This window comes from Vitis vinifera, chromosome 19 (assembly GCF_030704535.1).
Source record: "Vitis vinifera cultivar Pinot Noir 40024 chromosome 19, ASM3070453v1".
NCBI classification, from domain to species: Eukaryota; Viridiplantae; Streptophyta; class Magnoliopsida; order Vitales; family Vitaceae; genus Vitis; species Vitis vinifera.
In genome coordinates, this window is record NC_081823.1 from 23,009,839 (window position 1) to 23,034,369 (window position 24,531).

General features: G+C 31.3%; 1 protein-coding gene across 2 annotated transcripts; it reads left to right on the top strand.

The window, feature by feature from the left end:
* The first annotated feature begins 13,021 nt into the window (after positions 1–13,021).
* On the top strand, positions 13,022–18,640 carry LOC100267877 (putative disease resistance protein RGA4). 2 transcript variants are annotated; one of them, XM_059735618.1, is made up of 2 exons: positions 13,022–17,243; positions 18,253–18,640. In XM_059735618.1, exon 1 carries the CDS (start codon positions 13,074–13,076, stop codon positions 16,605–16,607), a length of 3,534 nt encoding a protein of 1,177 aa, XP_059591601.1. In that variant the 5' UTR covers positions 13,022–13,073; the 3' UTR covers positions 16,608–17,243; positions 18,253–18,640. The 2 variants fall into 2 exon arrangements, 1 of the variants encoding a protein (XP_059591601.1); XR_009465325.1 differs by lacking the exon at positions 13,022–17,243 and adding an exon at positions 17,334–17,706.
* Positions 18,641–24,531: the final 5,891 nt, after the last annotated feature.

The window sequence follows — 24,531 nt, forward strand, 5'->3', positions numbered from 1 at the left end:
ACTAAAACTGGTTTTTTTTTTTTTAAGAAAAAAGAAAAGAAACTACTTCAATATAAATTATCTCTTCAAAAAGCAATTTCAAAATAAATTTTAAAATTTAAAATTAAAGTTGTTTTTTTAAAAGACAATTTGGAAATTTATATGGTACTTAAAATAACTCCCTATTTGACTAACTATATGTTTAAAAATATTTTTTGAATTGACATATCTTTAAAAAAATAATACACTTTTTTTTTTCAAAATCTCTATACACAAGGGAGCAAATCATACAGAAACAATTACACTTGGGCTTGAAAGACTATAAATCATAATATTTATTAAAATAGTTTAGGTTTCGATATAAAAAAATGTAGACCTCGACACAATATTTCATAGTGTGAAGGTTTTACTAAGTTCTTTTGGAGACTCATGGTGCTTGTGAAACTTCCTATTGAAGTTATTTTAAGAAGTTACACTTGTGTTAAATGCATTAAAAAGAAAAAAACTATTGGAACTTTTAAATGTTTTTCAATGAGCATGATATGGAACATAATTTTTTGACTCCTAGAACATGTCAAAAAAATGATGTTGAAAGGAAAATTAGGATTTTACAAGAAATGGCAAGAAACATGCTAAATAAAAATTATTGAAACAAAAGCGGAGAGATCACCACTCTCTCGTCTACCACTACAAGGAGAGGGATCACACCAATAACTTCCAAAAAAGTAGAAGTTTGTTTCTCACCATCCTTAAAAGCAAATCATAGGTATTGCAAGTAGTGAGCTAAGAATTAGATCGTCTCTTACAAATATTTGCAAAAATCTTTAGATCCTCTCCTACAAATATTTGCAATAACCTTACTTTTCTTTCTCAAACTAAACATAAGAATATTCATGAAGCCAAAAATAATGAAAATTAGCTAATGATTGTTCAAGAAAAATCAAATCAATTTGAAAGAAATTATGTGTGAGAATTAGTACCTTGTTTGCTAATCAATCATTAATCAAAACATGATAAAGAGATGTTCAAGATTTATCCATAAAGCAAAACACAATAAATTGATAAATAACCAAAGTAGCTACAAAATACACCCATAGCAACAAGTAGCTAAACAAATTAGCTATCAAAATACATTAAGAAAATCTTAACAGCATCTTGCTAGAACTATTAGAATGTGGGAATTGACGAGTACTCAAGCTAGGTTAGGATGATAACCATCACTCCATAGAAGTAAGTTGATGTGTTTAAAAGTCAACTACAGTAGTGTTAACATGTACTCTCAAATGATCGATATAAAGAAGCAAGTGCTTAAGCGAAACTTAAACCCTCCGTGGGTTAACTCTCTATCATGAACTACTAACCTGACCTCTACTACCTTGCCCTCCAGTCCTAAGGTTGTTCCTCTCACCATCTTACTTCATAAACCGAATCTTATCTTTCTTAGCGCCTTTTGGTGTGGCTAACATGCTTGGACCAAGAGCTCTAGTCATAGGAAGACTTTTGATCTTGAACTTGGATATCATTATGAAAGTCAAATCCAACATCAACTAGTATATGATATGCTAATAGTGAGTAACAAACTCTAACTGTAAGAGGAATCGTGATAGCAAACCATGGTATCTATGATAAGTTGGGTGATGTCAATTGACTGCCCAAAAAGAATATAATGAAAGAACTTCACTATCACTTGTTGAATCTAGATCCTTCGGTATGATGGATAAATGGTGTAGGTAGCAAACATTGGAAGGATCTAGGCTAGCTTGGTGAAGCCACAAAAAAAAAGTGCATGAGAAGATCTCATGCCTTAACATAGAGGGAATATCATAAAGCTCAAAACAGATTAGCTGTTGAAATTTAAGGGGAAAAAGAGGAATGGTTTCAAATAAGGCTCTATGACCTAAGACTTAAGAACCAAATGAGCATAAACCAATATGATCTTACCATTTAAAAGATATGCTTGAAGAAAAAGAATGGATGTTCACATAGAACATCTAGAAAAAGTGAGGTTAAGGAATCTAAGCTTTAATTCTTTAAGTGCTCAAAACAACATCATCTTGATGAAAATCTTTCGAAATTTAAACAAGAAGCTTTTGAAATTATGCAAATTCTTCATAAAAATTATCTAGATAGAATTAATTAAATTAATTAAAAGTTAGACTTCGAAAATTTTCAAGAGTCAATAAAATATAATAAGAATAAAAGCATCCAAAGTAACTAATCTCAAGGCTATCAACTTACTATTTGATTTAAAAGAACAATTTACAAACCTAATCGGTTCATTAGATCATATCTAACTTTAAATCAATGCACGACTTATTTAATTCAAAAATAGCTCTTCCAGATTTTTGTTTAATATATAAGACTTTGATATTTAAAGAATAGCTTGAAACACTTCCCCTTCCCCCTCTAATTAATGACTTTTGATTTTAAATAAGTTTCTTATAATCATGGAAGCTTCCCATAAGTATAGAAAAGTACTTTTCATGCATGGAGTCTTTCCATAAAGGGTTTTCCCAATTTTCAAAGTGATTGATTCCACCCTTTGTTTAAAGATATAAATGTTGGAAACTTTAGATTATTTCATTCTCAAGCCCTAGATCATATAAGATGAATGCAATCTAATTCTAAGCATCTCTAAACCTAATTTAATGGAAAACAATGGCATCAAAAATCATAATGAAGACTAGATCTAGAGATTGGAAAAGAAAAATACTTGTAACTTGGATGTTCTCAGATCGAATCCAATATAAAGAAGATGTCGAATCTTCAATAATCATCCTAAAACTTGTCTCTCCAATGACTTCCACTCAATCCCTCCCTTTATGAACCTTGGCATAAGAGAAAGGTGAGCTTTTCTCTCTTTCTCTTAAGGGTGGCTAGGGTTTGCTCTAATTTTTAGATAATTGAATGGTAAAAATCTAAAGCCCTAACCCCCAAAGGGGTATTTATAAGTTTCCCTATGGGCTTAAGTGACTTATGTCTAACTAGGACTTGGGTCATCTAATCCAGCTTACTTTGGTCCTAATTAATTAATTATCCATTTTGGATTTTAATTATTTAACTAACTAAATCTAGAAAGTTCATTCATAAGATCTTATGCAACCTTGTATTTTTACCAAAACACCCTTACACACATTTATGAACTATAAACCTAAATCTCTTAAACAAACATGCTACCACGAACAAGAGCTCGACCAAGGACTACCAGCGTCCATAGAAAATATTGGCTCCCTCATAATCCAATTATAAAGTTAACTTAACACTCCACCAAATAGAGTTAATCACACTCCAATATCATATGTAATTAAAATGAGGCAAAGCTCGAGTCTATGACTTACTATCCATTGCATGTATAATCCCTATGAACTAGTATTCATAATCTAATGAGGTAATGTTATCAACCTCTCAAGTACTAGTAAATAGAATGGAAGAACTCCATTCATTATCTAAACTAAAATAAAAAATAAAAAATCTATCATATTCCCCTATTTTGAATTGTGTACGAAATTTATGGTTTCCGTTGATGCAAATATGATCACCTAAATTTAAGATGATAAGCAGTTCCCCATTGGCAAAACAGTTATCCATTAAGCGACGAAAATCAACAAAAAGATCAAGCTCCCACACTTGCAAGAACAGACTAATAGCGTCAACTACTTAGCTAACCTTCATAATTAAATACCATTACTATATGGGTAGATCTCATTGTGAAAGACCTATTACTGAATAATTCATGGGTAGAGCCAAAGAATGTGAATTGTACAAGTTACCAATAAGATTTATTAAATAATCATTGAGTTATAAACCCCCATATTATGTTATCAACTGACATACTCTACCTGACAAAGATCATATTTCAAATTCCTCTAAAGGAATTATTATAACCATGGTTTCTTTATTACATGTCATTAGGATCATCCAAGAGGACACGTTGTCTCAATCGCATGTAATATCATGGTATATATATTGGAAACACCTATTGTCAACAACCTCCATCAATAGTGACCTAATTTGTAGGGAACATGTGACCATCTTAGAGTCTTACCCATAGGTCAAAATCTCCCATTAATTTAATTTAACACAAGCTCAATATCATCTCAAAGTTGAGAGTCCATATAATATTCTAGTTTAGCGAATCATGACTACACAGTATCTAATATGTACCACTCTTTTCTATAAATAAACTAAAATAGCATATGCATGAAACTAGAAGGATGGTTAAGTAAACAAAGTCTACAACTTTTAATTAAGCCAAATAAAAAAAGAACTTCAAATACAAAAGCATGATGTTCCATGAAGTTCATAATTTAATCAAAAACCCATATTTCTATATGGGTGGCACTAGACATCACATTCTTGTTTTCCTTGAACGGCTCTTTCATATTTCTTTTTGGACCAAAGCATTTTTGTTAAAATCTTACTTGTAGTCCTAATATTCCTGTTCCCATTATTAATTCCATTGCTTTATTCCACTTCTTCTAATATTCTCTTGTACAATTCAAGTGACTTCTCATGAGATAGTAAAACAAACGTGTGGACCCCGCATTTCGGCTCATACGTTTCCCACTCGATGGCGAGCTTGATTTTTATTTCGAAAAAATGATATTTATTGATTAAGAAAAATTGACTTGGAGTCGCCACTTATTATTTTTTTTTTTTAAAGGGTAAACAAAATAAGAAAGAAAAACCCTAAGTGTGACTCCTTGTTTCGGAAAAGGTGGTCTGTGAAAAACCGGATCGGGTTCGGGGGTCAGGTTACTTGTCGGGAAGGTACGGTAAAGACCGTAGCACCCCTCTAAGCCCCTAAAATCGGGTCTTTACTAATAAAATGAAGCTGATGTGGCAATCAATAGGAAAAACAATGGATACCCAAATCGATCATACATATATGGGAATCGAAACATGCATAGAGAATGACCAGAATGGGAGTGGATGCGTACCTCGGCCACGAGCTACAATGCGCTATCAAGAAATGGGATTAGTACACAATTAATGAATACAAAATATAGTTCATGCATATTGGAGTGCAAAACGAAGATCAAGCAAAATACATTAAGTACAACAGTTGACAATCAAAAGGGATCAAACATAGGGCACTCACCAAAGCCCAATTTATTGTTCATGAACTAGTCCCCCAAATTTCGTGTTTTAGAATTATGAAGAATTCATTATTGCTTATGTAAAATCAAGAAGATCAGAAGATTATTTAGGAACCGAAATGGAAATAAAAACTATTTGAGCAAAAACTGGAATCTTGGAATTTGTTTGAAAATCAGGATCTCGGGAATTAAATTTAAGAGTTGGAATTTTAGGGATTAAATTAAAAAGAAATTAGAATTTTGGGGATTGGAAATTAAGTTTTAAAGTTGGAATTTTAAAGAATTGTTTAAGATGGGATTTCAGAATAAATAAATAAAATAATAATAATCAAATAGACTAATACGAATATTGAGATTTTTGGGATTAGAAATTAAAATCGGAAGTCGGAAATTTTAATGAATTGATTAAAAATGGAGTTTTAAAATAAATGAATGAAATATTAGTGATTGAATAAATTAAAGTGAGTATGAGAATTTACGGGATTTAATTCGGAAATCGGAAGTTTTAAAGAATAGATTAAAAATGGAGTTTTAAAATAAATGAATAAAATATTTGTGATTAAATAAATTAAAGTGAGTATAGGAATTTATGGGATTTAATTCGGAAATCGAAAGTTTTAAAGAATAGATAAAATGGAGTTTTTAAAATAAATGAATGAAATATTAGTGATTAAATAAATTAAAGTGAGTATAGGAATTTTCGGAATTTAATTCGACAATCGGAAATTTTAAAGAATAGATTAAAAATGGAGTTTTAAAATAAATGAATAAAATATTTGTGATTAAATAAATTAAAGTGAGTATAGGAATTTTCAGAATTTAATTCTGCAATCGAAAATTTTAAAGAATAGATTAAAAATGGAGTTTTAAAATAAATGAATAAAATATTTGTGATTAAATAAATTAAAGTGAGTATAGGAATTTTCGGAATTTAATTCGGCAATCGGAAATTTTAAAGAATAGATTAAAAATGGAATTTTAAAATAAATAAACAAAATAATAATGATTAAATAAATTAATGTGAGTAATGGAATTTTCAGAATTAGAAATTAAATTCGAAATTGGGAAATTTTAAAGAATTGTTTAAAATAGAACTTTAAAATAAATAAATAAGTAAACAAATAAAACAACAATAACACAATACTAATAATAAATAAAACCCCTACTCCTCTATGCTGACATCTTTGGCTCACACGTGGCTCCATTAAAACTCCCTTAAAAAATAAATAAATAAAATAAAAACCTTTTCTTCCACACTTTCTTCCTGCAACTCCCCACTAACCCATTCTCAGAAAATGCCTCAAGCTTCAGTTCTTGAACGCAAACACCAATGACCCCTTCTCATGACCAAGATATTAAAATAGCCTAATTCTGCAAATCTCATACCGAGCATCCTCATTTTCCTCCACAAAACTCCCCGAATCAAAACCCACAAAAACCCTTTTCAAATCATCAAACAAATGCACCAGCATCAAGGCCTAAATCACCCTTCCCACCCAAAACAAACGGAAAAGCCAAACGAAATCCAAAAACAGAATACATTATTAAGCCCAAAAACCCTAAACCGACACAACCTACGGGATAACATCGTCCCGAGCTTATTCCATGGAAGCCCAAAACCCGAAAGCGCACCAACCGCATTCAAGATCCTTCCATCCTCCGCAAGGAAGAATTTATTAGGAGACAAAAACCCAAAAATTTCTTTATGGGTTATCCCAATGAAAATAATGAAGAGAAACAAAAACCAGAAATGAAAAAAATAAAAAAAAAATTCGTGGCCATACCTGGGCTTCTTCTCACAAATCTCTCTCAGCTTTTCCACCTCCCAAAACCCCCCATTTCGAGCTCTCCCCCTAGCTTCAGGTCCATTGCAGAAAAACTCTTTTTCTCTCCTGGCAGCCTCTTCCTTTTCCCCTCCTCGTATATCCTTTTTCTCTCCTATTTCTATCTTCCACAGCAAGCCACTACCGACTCCACTATTGCTCCACTCAGCAAGTATGGCACCTCTGACCACCAGCATGGCCGGCCATCTTGACTTGCTGCCTCCACCACCTCGTCTCATGTGTCGGGAAGGGGTCCCCCCATTTGTGTAGGATGCTGCCAGCTGTTCGTGATGAGAAGGCACCCTCCCAATGTTATAAAATCCTTAAAAGTCTCTAGCTCTTGAAAGGGGGTCTACAAAACGTTAATTATACTTCAACTTAGATCCTAAATAAAAAATTCATATTTACACCCTATAATCAAGTTAAACCTACAAAGATGATTGTAATTTTTCTACTTTCCCATCTTATATGATATGGGAAGTTATCTAGGCTTGAGCCAATATGAATTTAACTATTGTTGGCATTTCAAAAGCTAAGTGTTCATTTGGGTGCACTTCCTGATTTCTATTTTGAAAATAAAAAAAAATAGTATTAATTTTTATGAAAATAAAAAAAATAGTATTAATTTTTATATAAAATGTAAGAATTTTTATTGATTTACATTGAAAAAAATAATTATTTTTTTAAAAAAATAAAATTTTGAGGTATAAAATTGATTTTAAGGTATAAAAAAAATTATCTCAAATTTTAAATTTTTTTTGAAATAATTTTTAAAAATATAAGGTAAATCTATACCTTTTTTTTATAAGATTTTTCAGTTTTTATATTGAATTTATTATTATTATTATTATTATTATTTATTTTCAAAAACAAAAAATAAGAAGTATAGTCAAATTGACACTAAGTTTTACTAGATTAACATCTATTGGAAGACTTTCATACTATTATATTTCCCTTATAGGAAATTTGGAAAACAAAAAAAATGTGTTATACATAAAGGATTTGCAACTTTCCTTATAAATAATATATTATCATTAAAAATAAAAAACTTATAAATGTAACTTTCCATGGCCAAGCTCTTGATATGAAACAAATTGCACTTTAATCGGATTGAAAATTTAAAATTTTTTCATATTTTTAAATATTTTTATCCTATTATACCAATTTTTCCCTTCTTACAATTGATTTATTTTCCTCTTTAATCTCTTTGATAATATATCAATATTATGATGTGATGACATCTAAAAATGCATATATAGAGTAGGAAACGTCTTAAATTAAATTCTAATAGAAAAACCAATAAATTTCAATAAAAAATAACCATAATTTCAATAATTTTTTATGGCAAAAAGCTAGCTCTTAAAATTTTGTAAAAGTAAAAATAAATCATTTTAGTAAGAATTTCACAGTTTTAATTTTCTTCAAATAATTAAACATAAGTTGATTAAGAGTTATGAAACTTTTCAGTTGAGAATACACCTTCTCTAAATATGTTTTGTAGACAGGAATGTTCTTTCTCTTTTTAGTAACTTCATACTGGGACATGGTATGATGCTTTTTTAGCTACCTGGCATTACATTCTTGTTTTCCATATTCTTCTTCCACCATTTCCAATACGTACCAGAGCACTTTGGTTGAAACCTTCCTTGTAATGCTAATGTTCTTTTCTTGTGCTTGTATATTACCCCATTGTTAATCTCATTGCCTCATATCACTTTACCTTTTTTAATATACCCTTGTATAATTCAAGTGACTTGTCAATAGAGTTTGAAAAGCAAAAGTTAATTATACTTATCTTAATATATACTCAAGAAATATTTCAAAACTATAATTTTCAACTAATAAGATTGTATGTGTCAGTGTAATAAACATGCGAAGAAATATAATGGTTGTATGTGAAATTAGAAATAAAGGTCTATCTTTTATATATATATAGATAGATAGATAAACAGATATTTACCCACTAATATTTAAGATTCCTGTTACACCCTACAAAAATGATTCTAATTTGTTATGTTTTTTACTCTCAGGAAAGTTTTTTTTCCCTGTTTTTTCAGATTCCAAACTTTGACTCAAGAAAACTCATTTTTTGTCTTTTTTTTTATAGAGAAAAATGCAAGTCTTGTTTGACAATTGCTTTTCGAAATAGTTTTTTAATCTTCAAAATATAAAAAACATGAAAACATGTTTACAATCAGAAAACAAAAAACAGTTTTCTATTTTTTATTCTTAAAAATGAAAAATATGATATTTTTTTTCTATAAAACATCTTTTAGTTGTTTTCACTTGTTTTCTAATGACAAATTCAAAAAATAAAGTACTACAAATGAAAGTTATTTTTAAAACATATTTAAACATTAAAAAAATTATATATGTTAACAAAGTTTCAAGTTTTCAAACAAATATCATGTGACAACTTTAGAATTTGTTCTCAGTTTTTCAAAACTGTTTTAAAAAAACTTCCCAAATAGTAAATAAATTCCCACACAAAAGAAAGACTTTTGTTATCCGCCCCTCCTCTTGCTACTAATGCTTATGATAGCGTTGTTAGTCATAGAGCTCTTCACAAGACCAAGCACTAGCCTTATGATAATATATCCTATGGTCACTCGGTCTAAAATTGGAATTTTTAAACCAAAGGTTTTTACTACTACCTGTGAACCTACTTGTGTTAAGAAAGCTTTATGTATGGATCATTGGAAACAAGTAATGATTGATGAATATATGGCTCTTTTGAAGAAAACATTGTCCTTAGTCTCATTACCCCTTAAAAGAAAGTCCATTGGCTGCAAATGGATGTTTAGAGTGAAAGAAAACCCTTATGGCTCCCTTAAGAAGTACAAAGTCAGGTTAGTGATAAAAGGGTTTCATCAAGTTGCTAATTTTGATTTCATTGAAACTTTTAGTCCAGTTGTTAAACCCAAAATTATTCAAGTTATGCTTATTATAGCTTTGTCTAGAGATTAGCTAATTTATCATCTAGATGTTAATAATGTGTTTTTGAATGGAGTGTTGTATGAGGAAGTTTTTATGGAACAACCTCCTAGATTTATACCGTCCAACTAGTCTCAGCTTGCTTGCAAAGTAAATAAAGCTATATATGGCTTAAATCAAGCACCAAGGGAATGGTTAGAAATTTTGGGTGTAGGAAGTGAATCAGTTTAAGATGTGAAGTTGTATAGATTAATTGTAGGAGCTTTGCAATATGTACTAGTTACTAGGCTTGAAATTGACTATACTATTAATTAAGTTTGTTAATATCCATTGGAATCTCACTGGAAAGAAATCAAAAGAATTGTCAGATACTTGAAAGGAACTCTTCATCATAGATTTCATCTAACAAGATCTTTTGTTCTTAATCTTGTTGCATTTTGTGGTGTTGATTAGGCCTCTAATGACCAAAGATCAACCTTAGGCTTTTGTGTGTATTTTGGTTCAAACTTAGTCACTTGGCAGTTAAAGAAGCAACATATTGTGCCTAGATCAAGTACAGATATTGTGCCTAGATGAAGCACAAAAGTTTAGGTAGTTTGATTGTAGAAATTACTTGGTTACAATCTCTTCTCTCATAAATTAAAATCACTTTGCCTATACCACCAGTTATTTGGTATGATAATCTTAGCATTGTTATGTTGGTTGCTAATTCAATATTACATGCTAGGACAAAACACTTCGAATTGGATTTATATTTTGTTAGGGAAAAGGCTCTATAGAGAATGGTTTTCATCCAACATGTGTCTTCTATTAATCAAGTAGTAGATGTCTTGATGAAAGCTATTTCAAGCACTCAATTTTTAAATCTAAGAAACAAACTCAAAGTAAAAAATCTTTCTTCCTTGAGTGTGAGGAGAGGATGTTAAGAAATAGTTTCATATTATTACAAGATGTTATACACATGTCATATGTTAACTAGTTGTCTTCCATTATTGGTAGATAATTTGTTAAAGGAGTTTTAGATATGTTTGCTATGCTATATATATATATATATATATATATATATATATATATATATAGATATATATGTTAGTATGTAACAACTAGGGTGGTTCAAAAAAAAAAATCAGAAAAACTTATCTCGGTTGTTACTTTCTTTACTATCTTTCTCTCTAATTACTTTCTTTAGAAGTAGAAATGTGGCGAAGTTGCAAATCCAATTGAAAATGTAATGTAAGATAAAGGGTAAAGCGAAAGGATATACTTTCTACAGTTGGCAAAGATAAGATTTGAAGAACATAGGGTTTTTTGAAAAGACTAATGAAGAGAGGATGTGGAAAAAAAGTTATGATCATATGAGGCTCATGTCTTTCTTTTTTTTTTTTTTCCCTTTCAGATAATATTTTTACATTGATGAGTTATTTTTACATCATAATTTATTCACTTATAAAATATTTTACTTTTGAAAAATAAAACAATTTCTTATCATTAAAACTAAAAAAAAAGTTACAAATGCAGCCTTCCATGACTAGCCTCTTGATAAGAAATAAATTTTGCCTTAATCAAATTGAAAATTTAAGGCTATGTTTGGTTTTCACAAAGTTTGAAAGAAAATGTGAGGGAAAGAAAATAGAGAGGAAAAGTAGAATGAAAATAAAAAATAAATTTAAAGTCAATAAATTATTTTTATACATTATTTCAATTTTTTTTTTATAGATTTAACTCTTATATATATATATATATTGAAAGCAAATAGAAAGGAAAAGTAGAAGGAAAATAAAAAATAAATTTAAAGTTAATAAATTATTTTTATACATTATTTCAAACTTTTTTTCATATATCTAACTCTTATATATATTAAATAATTTAAAAATATAAAATTTCTTAATAATTTTAATCATATTGAACTTTCTTTTGCATTTTCCATAGTAAAACCAAACATTAAAAAATTATTTTACTTATCATTTTTTTTTCTTTCCTTAGTACTTTTTGGGAACCAAACATAGCCTAAAATTTTTCATAATTTTAAATATTTTTATACCATTTTTCCTTTTTAATATTGAATTGTATTTAACTTTCTTTCATATTTTCCATAATAAAACCAAACATGAGAAAATAATTTTTCTTATCATTTTTTTCTTTCCCTAATACTTTCTGAGAACCATACATAACCTATATTTTTTCATAATTTTAAATATTTTTATTGTGTTATACCATTTGTCCTTTTAAATATTGATTTTCATCTTTAATATCTTTTATAATAAATCAAAATTATGTCTAGATGACATCTAAAAATGAAGAGTTATGAAACTTTAATTTTCAGTTGAGAATGCACCCTCTTGGCATATAATTGACAACAATTTTGTAGACAGAAATTTATTTTCACTATTTAATAACTTCATATCGGGATCTGGTATTACATTCTTGTTTTCCATATTCCTCTTCCACCTTTTCTAGTACGTACTAGAGCACTTTGGTTGAAACCTTTCTTGTAGTGCTAATATTCTTTTCTTGTGCTTGTATATTAGCCCATTGTTGAACTCATTCTCTCGTACCACTTCACTTTTTCTAATAATGTCTTGTATAATTCAAGTGCCTTGTCAACAGAGTTTGTAAAGCAAAAGTTAAAAAAATTATACAAACATATAGAATAATTTAAAAACAACCATAAATGTAGAAATTATTTTTAAAACATATTTAAAAATATTAAAAACATGTTAAAAATATTTCGTTTTCAAATAGACTTTTGTTCTATAAAACATTATAGAACAATTTTAAAAAATTATTCTCAAAATCTGTTTTAAAAAACAATTACTAAACAAGGTCTTAGTTTTATTTTAAATTATTTTCACTTGTTTTTAAGGACAGTTTTAAAAAGTAATTATACAAATATTAAAAATGATAAAAAAGAAATGAAGCACTATAAATAAAATTTATTTTTAAAATATATTTAAAAACATAAAAAATAAGTTAACAACATTTCAAGTTTTTAAACAAAACTTTTGTCCCACAAAATGCCATATGATAGCTTTAAAATTTATTCTCAACAACTGTTTTTTAACATTGTTTTGGAGAACACTTCCCAAATAGTAGGTAAATTTCTATTTTAGCATTTGTTATTCTTTCAACCACTATATATACATGATCACTAGTTTGCCCACTATCCTCTCTAACAATCCTCTCAACTTATTTCCTTACCAGATTTTCTTGCTCCTCTGCACTTCCAGCTGTTCAAAAAATGGCGGAACAAGTCCCATTCAGTATTGTGGAGCACATATTGATGAAGCTGGGGTCCAAGGCGTTTCAAAAAATTCTATCCATGTATGGTCTTCCGAAGGAGCCAGCCAAGCTTAAGGAGAAACTGGACACCGTCCGAGCTGTACTCCTCGATGCTGAGGAGAAGCAGCTGAAAAGCCATGCAGTACAACATTGGGTCCAAAGGCTCAAACTCTTCATGTATGATGCTGATGACTTTCTTGATGACATGGCAACCCATTATCTGCAGCGAGGAGGACTAACAAGTCAGGTTAGTCACTTCTTCTCTTCTTCAAATCAAGTCGTATTTCGTTGTAAGATGAGTCATAGACTCAAGGATATCAAAGAAAGGCTAGGCGATATCCAAAATGATATCTCCTTGTTAAATCTGATTCCATGTGTACACACAGAGGAAAAGAATAGTTGGAGAGACACACACTCATTTGTGTTAGCGTCTGAAATTGTAGGAAGAGATGAAAATAAAGAGGAGATAGTAAAGTTGTTGTCTTCTAACAATGAGAAAAATCTCTCCATTGTTGCCATTGTTGGTATTGGGGGATTAGGTAAGACCACCCTTGCTCAATTAGTATACAATGATGAGAGACTGGTAAAACATTTTGAGCTTAAGATATGGGTTTGTGTTTCTGATGATTCTGATGATGGTTTTGATGTTAATATGATGATCAAAAAAATTTTAAAATCTATAAGTAATGAAGATGTTGCAAGTTTGGATTTGAATGGTTCGAAAGATAAGCTTCATGAAAAAATAAGAGAAAAAAGGTTCTTGATAGTTCTTGATGATGTTTGGAACCAAAATTTTGAAAAATGGGATAAAGTGAGAATTTTGTTGATGGTCGGTGCTAAAGGGAGTAAAATTGTAGTGACCACCCGAAAAACTAAAGTTGCATCAATTATGGGAGATAGTTCTCCCTTTATTTTGAAAGGTTTGGAAGAAAATCAGTCTTGGAATTTATTTTCAAAAATTGCATTTAGAGAAAGACTAGAGAATGTGCATCCAAACATCATAGGAATCGGAAAAGAAATTGCAACAATGTGTAAGGGAGTTCCTCTTATCATTAAGACTTTAGGAACAATGTTGCAGTTTGAATCTGAAGAACGGAATTGGTTGTCTATTAAAAACAATGAAAATCTCTTATCACTTCAAGATGAAAATTATAATGTTTTACCTGTGCTAAAATTGAGTTATGATAATTTACCAACACATTTGAGGCAGTGTTTTTCATATTGTGCCTTATTTCCAAAAGACTACGAAATTAAGAAAAAGTTGTTGGTACAATTATGGACAGCGCAAGATTACATCCAATCTTCAAATGAGAATGAGCACTTAGAAGATGTAGGGGATCGATATTTTAAGGAATTGTGGTCAAGGTCATTGTTTCATGAAGTTGAAAGAGATGTTGTTAATGATATAGTAAGTTGTAAAATGCATGACCTTATACATGATCTTGCACAATCGATTATAGGATCTGAGGTCCTAATTTTAAAAGACAATATAAAGAACATTCCAGAAAAAGTTCGTCATATACTCTTATTTGAACAGGTGAGTCTTATGATAGGGAGTTTAAAGGAAAAACCCATAAGGACCTTTCTGAAGCTTTATGAAGATGATTTTAAAAATGATTCAATTGTAAATTCACTTATTCCAAGTTTGAAGTGTTTACATGTGCTGAGCTTGGATAGTTTCAGCATAAGGAAGGTACCAAAATATTTAGGTAAATTAAGTCATTTAAGGTATCTTGATCTTTCCTATAATGATTTTGAGGTGCTTCCAAATGCTATTACAAGGTTAAAGAATTTACAAACACTAAAACTCAATGATTGTTGTAATCTAAAAGAATTTCCAAAATTTACAAAGAAATTGATCAATTTGAGGCACTTGGAGAATGATAGGTGTGATAATTTGACTCATATGCCATGTGGAATAGGAGAGTTGACTTTGCTTCAAAGCTTACCATTATTCATTGTTGGCAATGGGAGAGAGTTCTCAAAGAACAAAAGAATTGGTAGGTTGAGTGAATTGAAAAGGCTTAGCCAATTAGGAGGAATATTGCAAATAAAAAATCTTCAAAATGAAAGGGATGTTCTACCAATATCCAAGGGAGAAATTTTGAAAGAAAAACAATACCTTCAATCCTTGAGATTAGAATGGAGATGGTGGGACCTAGAAGCTAAGTGGGATGAGAATGCTGAGTTAGTGATGGAAGGTCTCCAACCACACCTAAACTTAAAGGAGCTTTCTGTATATGGTTATGAAGGTAGGAAGTTTCCAAGTTGGATGATGAATGATGGGTTGGATTCCTTGCTTCCCAACCTATGTCACATTGAAATGTGGGATTGTTCAAGATGCCAAATTCTGCCACCCTTTTCTCAACTCCCTTTTCTCAAGTCTTTGGAGCTCTATAACATGAAAGAGGTGGAGGACATGAAGGAGAGTTCACCAGGAAAACCATTCTTCCCATCTCTTCAAATACTCAAATTCTATAAAATGCCAAAGTTGACGGGATTGTGGAGGATGGACATACTAGCAGAGCAAGGTCCTTCATTTCCTCATCTTTCAGAGGTATATATAGAGAAGTGCTCTAGTTTGACATCAGTTCGACTATCATCGTCTCCTTCTCTTTCTAAACTATATATCAATGGATGCTCTAACTTGACATCCTTTGAATTGCATTCATCTCCTTCTCTTTCTGTAGTAACCATACAGGATTGCCATAAGCTGACATCCTTTGAACTTCATTCATCTCATTCTCTTTCTATAGTAACCATACAGAATTGCCATAACCTAACATTCATAGCACAACCTCCATCTCCTTGTCTTTCTAAAATAGATATCCGAGATTGCCCTAACTTGACATCCTTTGAACTACATTCATCTCCTCGTCTTTCTGAATTAGAGATGAGTAATTGCCTTAACATGACATCCTTGGAACTACACTCAACTCCTTGCCTTTCTAGTTTAACGATCAGAAATTGCCCCAACTTGGCATCCTTCAAAGGGGCTTCATTACCTTGTCTTGGGAAACTAGCCCTGGATAGAATCAGAGAGGATGTATTACGACAGATAATGTCTGTCTCAGCTTCTTCTTCATTGAAGTCTCTGTATATTTTGAAGATAGATGGTATGATATCTCTCCCAGAGGAGTTGCTTCAACATGTTTCCACTCTCCATACTCTCAGCCTTCAGGGCTGCTCGAGTTTATCAACATTGCCACACTGGTTAGGCAACCTTACCTCACTTACACACCTTCAAATACTAGACTGTCGTGGCTTGGCAACATTACCACACTCCATAGGCAGTCTCACCTCACTTACAGACCTTCAAATATATAAATCTCCTGAGTTGGCATCACTGCCAGAAGAGATGCGCTCTCTCAAAAACCTTCAGACACTTAATATCTCTTTTTGTCCACGCTTAGAGGAAAGATGCCGACGGGAAACAGGTCAAGACTGGCCCAATATTGCTCATGTCACAGAAATTAACATTTACCCGCAATGATGAAGAGTAAACTGATACATAATGTCATTTCAGGTCAGCATCCCTAACCTTTCTAACAATCAAAATGCTTCGTTTTCCTTTTGTTTTGGTAATTCTTTTACATTTGCGCCTTATATATAATTTTTTATTTTTTATTTTTTTTGCATTTTTAAACCAACTGTGATGCTCTCTACTAAGCTAACTTCAATCTTTACATTCTAAGAGTTGAAGTAAATACTGAGGTATGAACAAATAATATTTGTCACAGATTTCATCTTGCTTAAGAAGATTATGGTTTCACATGGCCCAGAAATTTGTATCTTCTAGATGACTAATGAAGAAAAAGAATTCTACTCTGTTTTCAATTCAGTTGCATCAGCCATATATTTCAGGCAACCCTCTTCCCTCTATTGATGGTTGCATCATCTTTTCTTTTGCTTTAGATCTGTTGAGAGTGTTATATTGATTTTTCATATTTGTGATTGCGCTGAATTGACATCACTTTCAGAACTGATTCATTTCCACAAAAACCTGCAGATAATCAAAATCTTTCATTGTCAACACCTCTTGGAAAGATGGCAAAAGGAAAGATATGAAGACTGGCCCAAGATTGCTCATATCTAGTGAAGATTCCACTGACACAGAGAGCCATTGCAGGTCTAAAATCGACCATTTTTCTCATTTGGGGCTTCATTTTTATTCAATATCCTATAATGAAATGATTTTTTTTTTTTTTTTAATAATCCTAGCATGTATTAGAATATAAGGCAAAAGTGATTTTGTTATTTATGTTCATAACATATCCATTTGATGAAAAACTTAAGCAAGTTTGAAAATTTGTCTCTTCAAATAATTTGCTAATGCAATGTAAAATTAGACAGTTATGAATTGGCAGTCGAAGGCCAAACTAATCATATTATTTTAAGTTTTGTATTCTAAAGTTCCGGAAAATACTGGGGTTGCATTAATTACTATTTTGTTGCAGATTTCAGCCAGCTTAAAATGATTGTGACTATTCTTTGGCTCAATTTGAAATCACTGCTTACATTCTTGCATTCCCCAACTTAAATCCCAAGGAACTAGAAGCTTGAGTTGTCTCTGCCATTCTGGCATATTTCAGGTTCATGATCCAACCTCTCAGATTAATTTCTTTAGCTTCATATTATATACTACTTTGCAATCAATGATCTAAGAAGGCTATATTTTGTTCACCTGATTCTTATGCATTGGCAAATATGAAGTCACAGCAAATATGTTTTCCTTCCCTCTTCTACGTATTTAAAATATCACTTGTATTGCATGTACATATAAAATTAAAGCAACTCTTTTTCCATCATTACTTTAATTTTTTACACTTTGAGTTGGGGAAATACTGGGGCTGATTTAGTTTCTATTTTCTTGCTGATTTCACCTTGCCTTTTGACTATCCATATAATATGTCCTTCATCTGATAAGGGTTTAAAAATTCCAATCTCTATAAAATTCAGATGTGTTGTCTGCAATACATTTCAGGTCTGGAATTCCAACCCTCTTCTTTTAAAGATTGAGCAATTACTAGTGCTTTTACTTTGGTAGTTATAAACTTATACTTATTGTGTGATCTTGTCATTTCATATTTGCATACTACATGTTCAGAAAATTTATGACATTAACTACTTTATTACAGATAATCATTGCAAAGTTGAAGCAAAATCAGATATTGATGTGGCTGCAAATGCTCGCTTAATAGAGAATTGAACATCACCTATACAGCTTCAAAGTCATGGCTTCTGGAGATGGTTCTATTGGATTTCTGTAAACACTAGCAATTCAGGACTTCTCTGGTTTGGCAGCTCTACCATGCTCAATAGGCAGCCTCGCTTCACTTTACATACCCTGAAATTAGTATCTGCCCTGAATCACATTGCTGACAGAAGAGATCGGTTCCCTCATATCAGTGCAGACCCTCATAATCTTCAATTGTCCAAGTCTATTGGAAAGAAGTCAAAGGGAAACAAGTGAAGATTGTCGTAGATATTGATATTTGGTGAAGATTGAATTGATACAAAAAGTTATTTCAGGTTTGAAATCCTAGCCTTTCTTCTTATTTGTTATGATTTCGTTTTTATCAATATGCTTTGGTCACTCCTAAATGCATATTCCCAGTGTTATTTCCTAAGTATAAAGAGTAAGTTGTAGTTTTAAAATCCCAGTAAACTGAGTGTCAAACCTCAAGGAGGTGTAGGAGAAATAAAAAGATTTGGAAGATGAATGAAATCTTTTTGAGAAAACCTCTTTAACTCAATTGTTGAAAAAAGGGAATGATGGCTTTTTTTTAAAACAAGGGAAATAAACTAAAATTGAGCCAAGAATTAATTTAACAAGACTTGCCAAAATGTTGAGGATTGAGGGGTTCCTTAGGCTCCCTTTATTCCATGAAATGACCCTTATTTTAGCTGACATAATCGAGATTACCCATGGGTGCTCTCAATTGGAGAGTTTTCAACACAACTACATTTTAACTAAGCTTAAGGCCTCATAATTATGAGTTACACCTCCATGTGCCATCTTTAAAGCCCCCACTATTCATTTGCTTTCCAAATCATAGAATTAAAGCCTAAATAATGACCATCTCAAATCAAAATAATTTTCAAGTATTAAGAACTTGAGATACCTTCAAAAAGTCTCCTAAACTCTAGTTCTAAGCATCAAGGTATGATACTCTAATTGAAAATAGAGAAGTCTGACTTACAAGGTGAATATATTATTAATCACTTAAGATTTGAGGATCATTTCATGTGTACAAGGGAGGTCCTACTGACCACCTTTTCCTTAGCTTAAATTACTATTTAAAAGACATAAAAGTAGAACCAAAGTATAGAACCAAAACAAATCATAGAAACACCATCATTAAAACCTCGTATTTAATTTCAATATTATAGTAAAAGCTCAAAAATAAGTAAATACAAGTAGAATCAAAGGAAATTAATTTGAAACATTACAAACCAACTAAAAAAACAAAAACAGAAGGTAAAAGAAGGTAGTAGCAACAAGCTTCAACTAGAACAAGGTCTCTTCCTACAAAGCTGTCCAAGGCTCTCCTAAGAAGAAAGATGAAGCCTTTAAGAAGCTGAAAATGACATTATATCTGTTCTATCTTGTTGTCCTAAGTGGCATACCATGTGGAGGCATCACAACTTAAGATGGGAGATTATATAGTGGCCTAGGAAGTGTCAAAAAATGTGGGTCTCACATATTCCCAAAGTTTCAATAGAAAATGGCAACAAGAAAGGGAGAAATGTCACTAGGGCATAAGTTGGTGTCTTTTTTTTTCCAAAAGGTGGAATTTTGAAGCTCAAAATGGTGATAGGGTAAAGAAGAAATGGTGTTAGGGCTTGCGGTGATGCCATCATGGCTCAATTTTTTCATTGCCTTTATCAATTTCTTCAATTTCATTGCCTCAACATCTAGCTAATGTAGCCAAATGAGCACTTACATCATGTTCCTCATTCAGAATAAATTTTCCCCCACCCATGTCACTTGATCCTTCTCTCCCTTTAACCAGCATTTCCTTAGGCTCATAGCAGTAGCAAGCTTGAAAACTTTCAACTAATTGCTCGAGGAAATCATTAGCTTTATTCAGCTCTTTGCTCATAAATTCCCAATTGCACATAGTCCTCAACAAACTGGCGCAATTAAGGAGTTAACCTATCATAAAATAGGCTAACTACACGCCATGCTTCATAGTCACAATGGGAACATGAGTTGATCAAATCTCAATATCTCTCCCAACAATCATGGTATACACCATTATCATTTTGCTTAAAAGGTGTAATTTTCCTCTTTTTAGTTGTTGTACATTGAAAGGGGAAGTAATGCTTTAAAAATTCAGTCCACTTTTCAATTCAACTACCAATAGATCTTAGCATTAATCCATAGAGCAACAACTTCACCTCTTCCTTCAAAGAAAACAGAAATACCTTAAGTCTTACAATGTACATATTGTAGTTAGGCTCTTGAAAAATACAACATACTACCTCAAATTCTTTGAGGTGGAGATAAGGATTTTTCCTATCCACCCCTAAGAGTTGGGGAAGTAATTGAATCATAGTTGACATAATGTGAAACAGCTGAGCATTGTAGGAAATTACCATGCATGAAAGGGCACTTGTCATAGGCACCTAGAGGTAATCTTTAAGGGTCTAAATTTGAGGAATCTTATTCCCCTCATTCTCACCATAGTTGTCACCATCTTCAACCATGTTGAAAGGTTAGGAGGGATCGATATGTACCTAATAATTAACCTTGGCCATGCCTAGTCTAATCTGGTCTATTAAGATCAATCAAGATACAACATCTCAAACAACATAGTCCCAACAATCCACCACAATCATCAAACAATTGAATAAAGAGACCAAAAACTAGTATGTATAAGTCCAAACAAAATAAAATAAAAGGAAACAAAGGTGCATAGCATTCATTGGGTTGTGATGATGATCACAGCAAAATAAGCCCCATCAGACTTCATTCCACCCCTTGTGATATATATGTCCTCCTTAGCAACAACGCTAAAAACTTAATCGTTCCAAAATGTGTATTCCAAGTGTGGTTTCCAACACAAAGTCAATTGTAGTTTTAAAATCCTTTTGGCCAAGTGTTGAACAATTTATTCCACTTATATTTAATTTTACTTTTAAAAAATAAAATAGTTTCTTATCATTAAAAGAAAAAAAGTTATAAATGTAACCTTCCATAGCCAGCCTCTTGATAAGAAATAAATCGTGCTTTAATCAGATTAAAAATTTAGAATTTTTTCATATTTTAAAATATTTTTATTCTACTATACCCTTTTTCACTTTCTAAAAAATAAAATAGTTTCTTATCATTAAAAGAAAAAAAGTTATAAATGTAACCTTCCATGGCCAGCCTCTTGATAAGAAATAAGTTGTGCTTTAATCAGATTGAAAATTTAGAATTTTTTTCATATTTTTAAATATTTGTATTCTACTATACCCTTTTTCACTTTTTAATATTGATTTTCATCTTTAATCTCATTTGTAATATATCAAAATTATGATGAGATGACATCTAAAAATGCATAGCATGGAAAACGGTCTTAAAATTTTAATAGAAAAACTAATAAATTTCAATAAAAATAACTGTAATTTCAATCATTCTTTCATGTCTAAAATTTTTAAGGACATACTAAGGTCTGATATGAATAATATTCATCACAGATTTCACCTTGTATAAGAAGATTACGGTTTCACAAGGCCTGGAAATTTGTATCTACTAGATGAGCAATGAACAAAAGACTGTCCTCTACTCTGTTTTCGAACTTGTGTCATCAACCATATATTCCAGGCAATCCTCTTCCCTCTATTGATGGCTACATCGTTTCTTTTGCTATAACTCTGTTGAGTGTTCTATTGATTTTTCATATTAGTGACTTCACTGAATTGACATCTCTTTCAGAACTCATCCATTTCCTCAAAAACCTGCCGATACTCAGAAATCTTTCATTGTTAACACCTCTTCTAAAGATGTCAAAAGGAAACATATGAAGACTAGCCCAAGATCCCTCATATCTGGTGAAGATTCCACTGACACAGAGAGCCATTGCAGGTCTAAAATCCACCATTTTTCTCATTTGGTGTTTAATTTTTATTCAATATCCTATAATGAAATGAATTTTTTTTAATAATCTTAGCATGTATTAGAATATAAAGCAAAAGTGATTTTGTTATTTATGTTCATAACATATCCATTTGATGAAAACTTAAGCAAGTACGAAAAATTTGTCTCTTCAAATCAACTGCAAATGTGATGTAAAATTAGACAATTATGAATTGGTGGTCTAAGGACACACTAATCATGTTATTTTAAGTTTTATATTCTAAAGTTTCAGAAAAAGTTGGGGTTGAATTAATTGCTATTTTTGCAGATTTCATCTAGCTTAAGATGCTTGTGACTATTCTTTGGCAAAATTTGAAATCACTGCTTGCATTCTTGCATTCTCCAACTTAAATCCAAAGGAATTAGAAGCTTGAGCTACATCATATTTCAGGTTCATGATCCAACTTCTCGTCTTGCTTTCATGGCTTTATATTATTATATTACTTTGCGATCAATGATCTAAGAAGGTTATATTTTGTTCACCTGATTCTTATGCATCAGCAAATATGGAGTGAAAACAAAATATGTTTTCCTTCCCTCTTCTAGTATTTAAAAAACCACTTGTATTGCATGCACATATAAAATTTATATGACACTTTTGTATAATGCAAATCTTTTCCATCATTACTTTAATTTTTTATGCTCTGAGTTTGGAAAAATATTGGGGTTGATTTAATTTCTTTTTTCTTGCAGATTTCACCTTTCTTAAGAAGCTTTTGATTATTTATATGATATTTCCTTCATCTAATAGTGTTTAAAAATTCCAATCTCTATTAAATTCATGTGTTGTCTACAATGCATTTCAGAATTGCAACCCTCTTCTATTGAAGATTGACCAATTGCTAGTGTTCTTGCTTTAGTAGTTATAATTAATGTGTGATCTTGTTACTTCATGTTTGCATTCTACATATTCAAAAAATTTATGACATTAACTATTTTATTACAGATATAATTATGCCGAGGTCAAAGAAAAATCAGATAGTGATGTGGCTGCAAAAGCTTGCTTCCCTAAAGCAAATGGAAAGTGAGGGTTATCATAGATTAAGATATCTCTCAATGGTTACCACATTTCATTTCTCTTAAGTTATCAAAAATTTAATGGTGCAGTAGTAAGCCCAATGTCTTTATCTCAAGTTATTCGGCATCTGAGCGCCCTTGAAACCTTGGTTGTCTACACTCAAGGTTTCATATTACTGCTGTTAACCGACATACACAATATGCTTGTTTAAGGGTGATATGGAATGGCAACCATGTGCTTGATTACATATTTCTTCATGAAGGTTTCAAAGGACTTGTTGCAAAACTATGTGCCTTCATCAATAATAATGGCATGAGGGAAACCAAACATAGCAAAGATATGTACTTCTAATAACCTCTTCGCCACCTTATGATTGTTAGCTCTAGGCGTGCCGTTACTGTTTTCAATCCAGTTCTGTCGTCAACCAAATATTTCAGGCAACCCTCTTCCCTCTATTGATGGTTGCATCGTTTTTTCTTTTTCTATAGATTTGTACTTAAAGGTGCATACTGATTTTTCATATTTGTGGCTAAACTGAATTGACATCACTTTCAATTCATTTTCTCAAAAACTTGCAGATACTCAAAATATTTCATTGTCAACACCTCTTGGAAAAATGACAAAACATATGAAGACTAGCCGCAAGATTTCTCATATCCCACAAATTCATATCTGGTGAAGATTCCACTGATATAGAGACCCATTACAGGTCTAAAATCCACACTATTTCTCTTTTTTATCTTTTTTCTTTTTTTTTTTTTTTCTTTTTTTTTTGTGGCTTCATATTTGTTCAATATCCTACAATGACATGAATTTTGTTTTCATAATCCTATAATGTATTAGAATATTAAGAAAAAGTGATTTTGTTATTTATGTTCATAACTTATCCATTTGATGAAATATTTCAACAAGTTTGAAAATTTGTCTCTTCAAATCAATTGTCATGTGATGTAAAAGTAGACAATTATGAATTGATAGTCAAAGGCCAAACTAATCATGTTATTTTAAGTTTTATATTCTAAAGTTCCAGAAAATATTGGGGTTGATTTAATTACCATTTTGTTGTAGGTTTCACCTTGGTTAAAATGCTTGCAACCACTTTTTGGTCTCAATTTGAAATCACTGGTTGCATTCTTGCATTTCCCAACTTTAATCCCAAGGAACTAGAAGCTTGAGTTATCACTGCCATTCTGGAAATTCTACTTACAACATATTTCAGGTTCATGATCTAAGAAGGTTACATTTTGTTCACCTGATTCTTATGCATTTGCA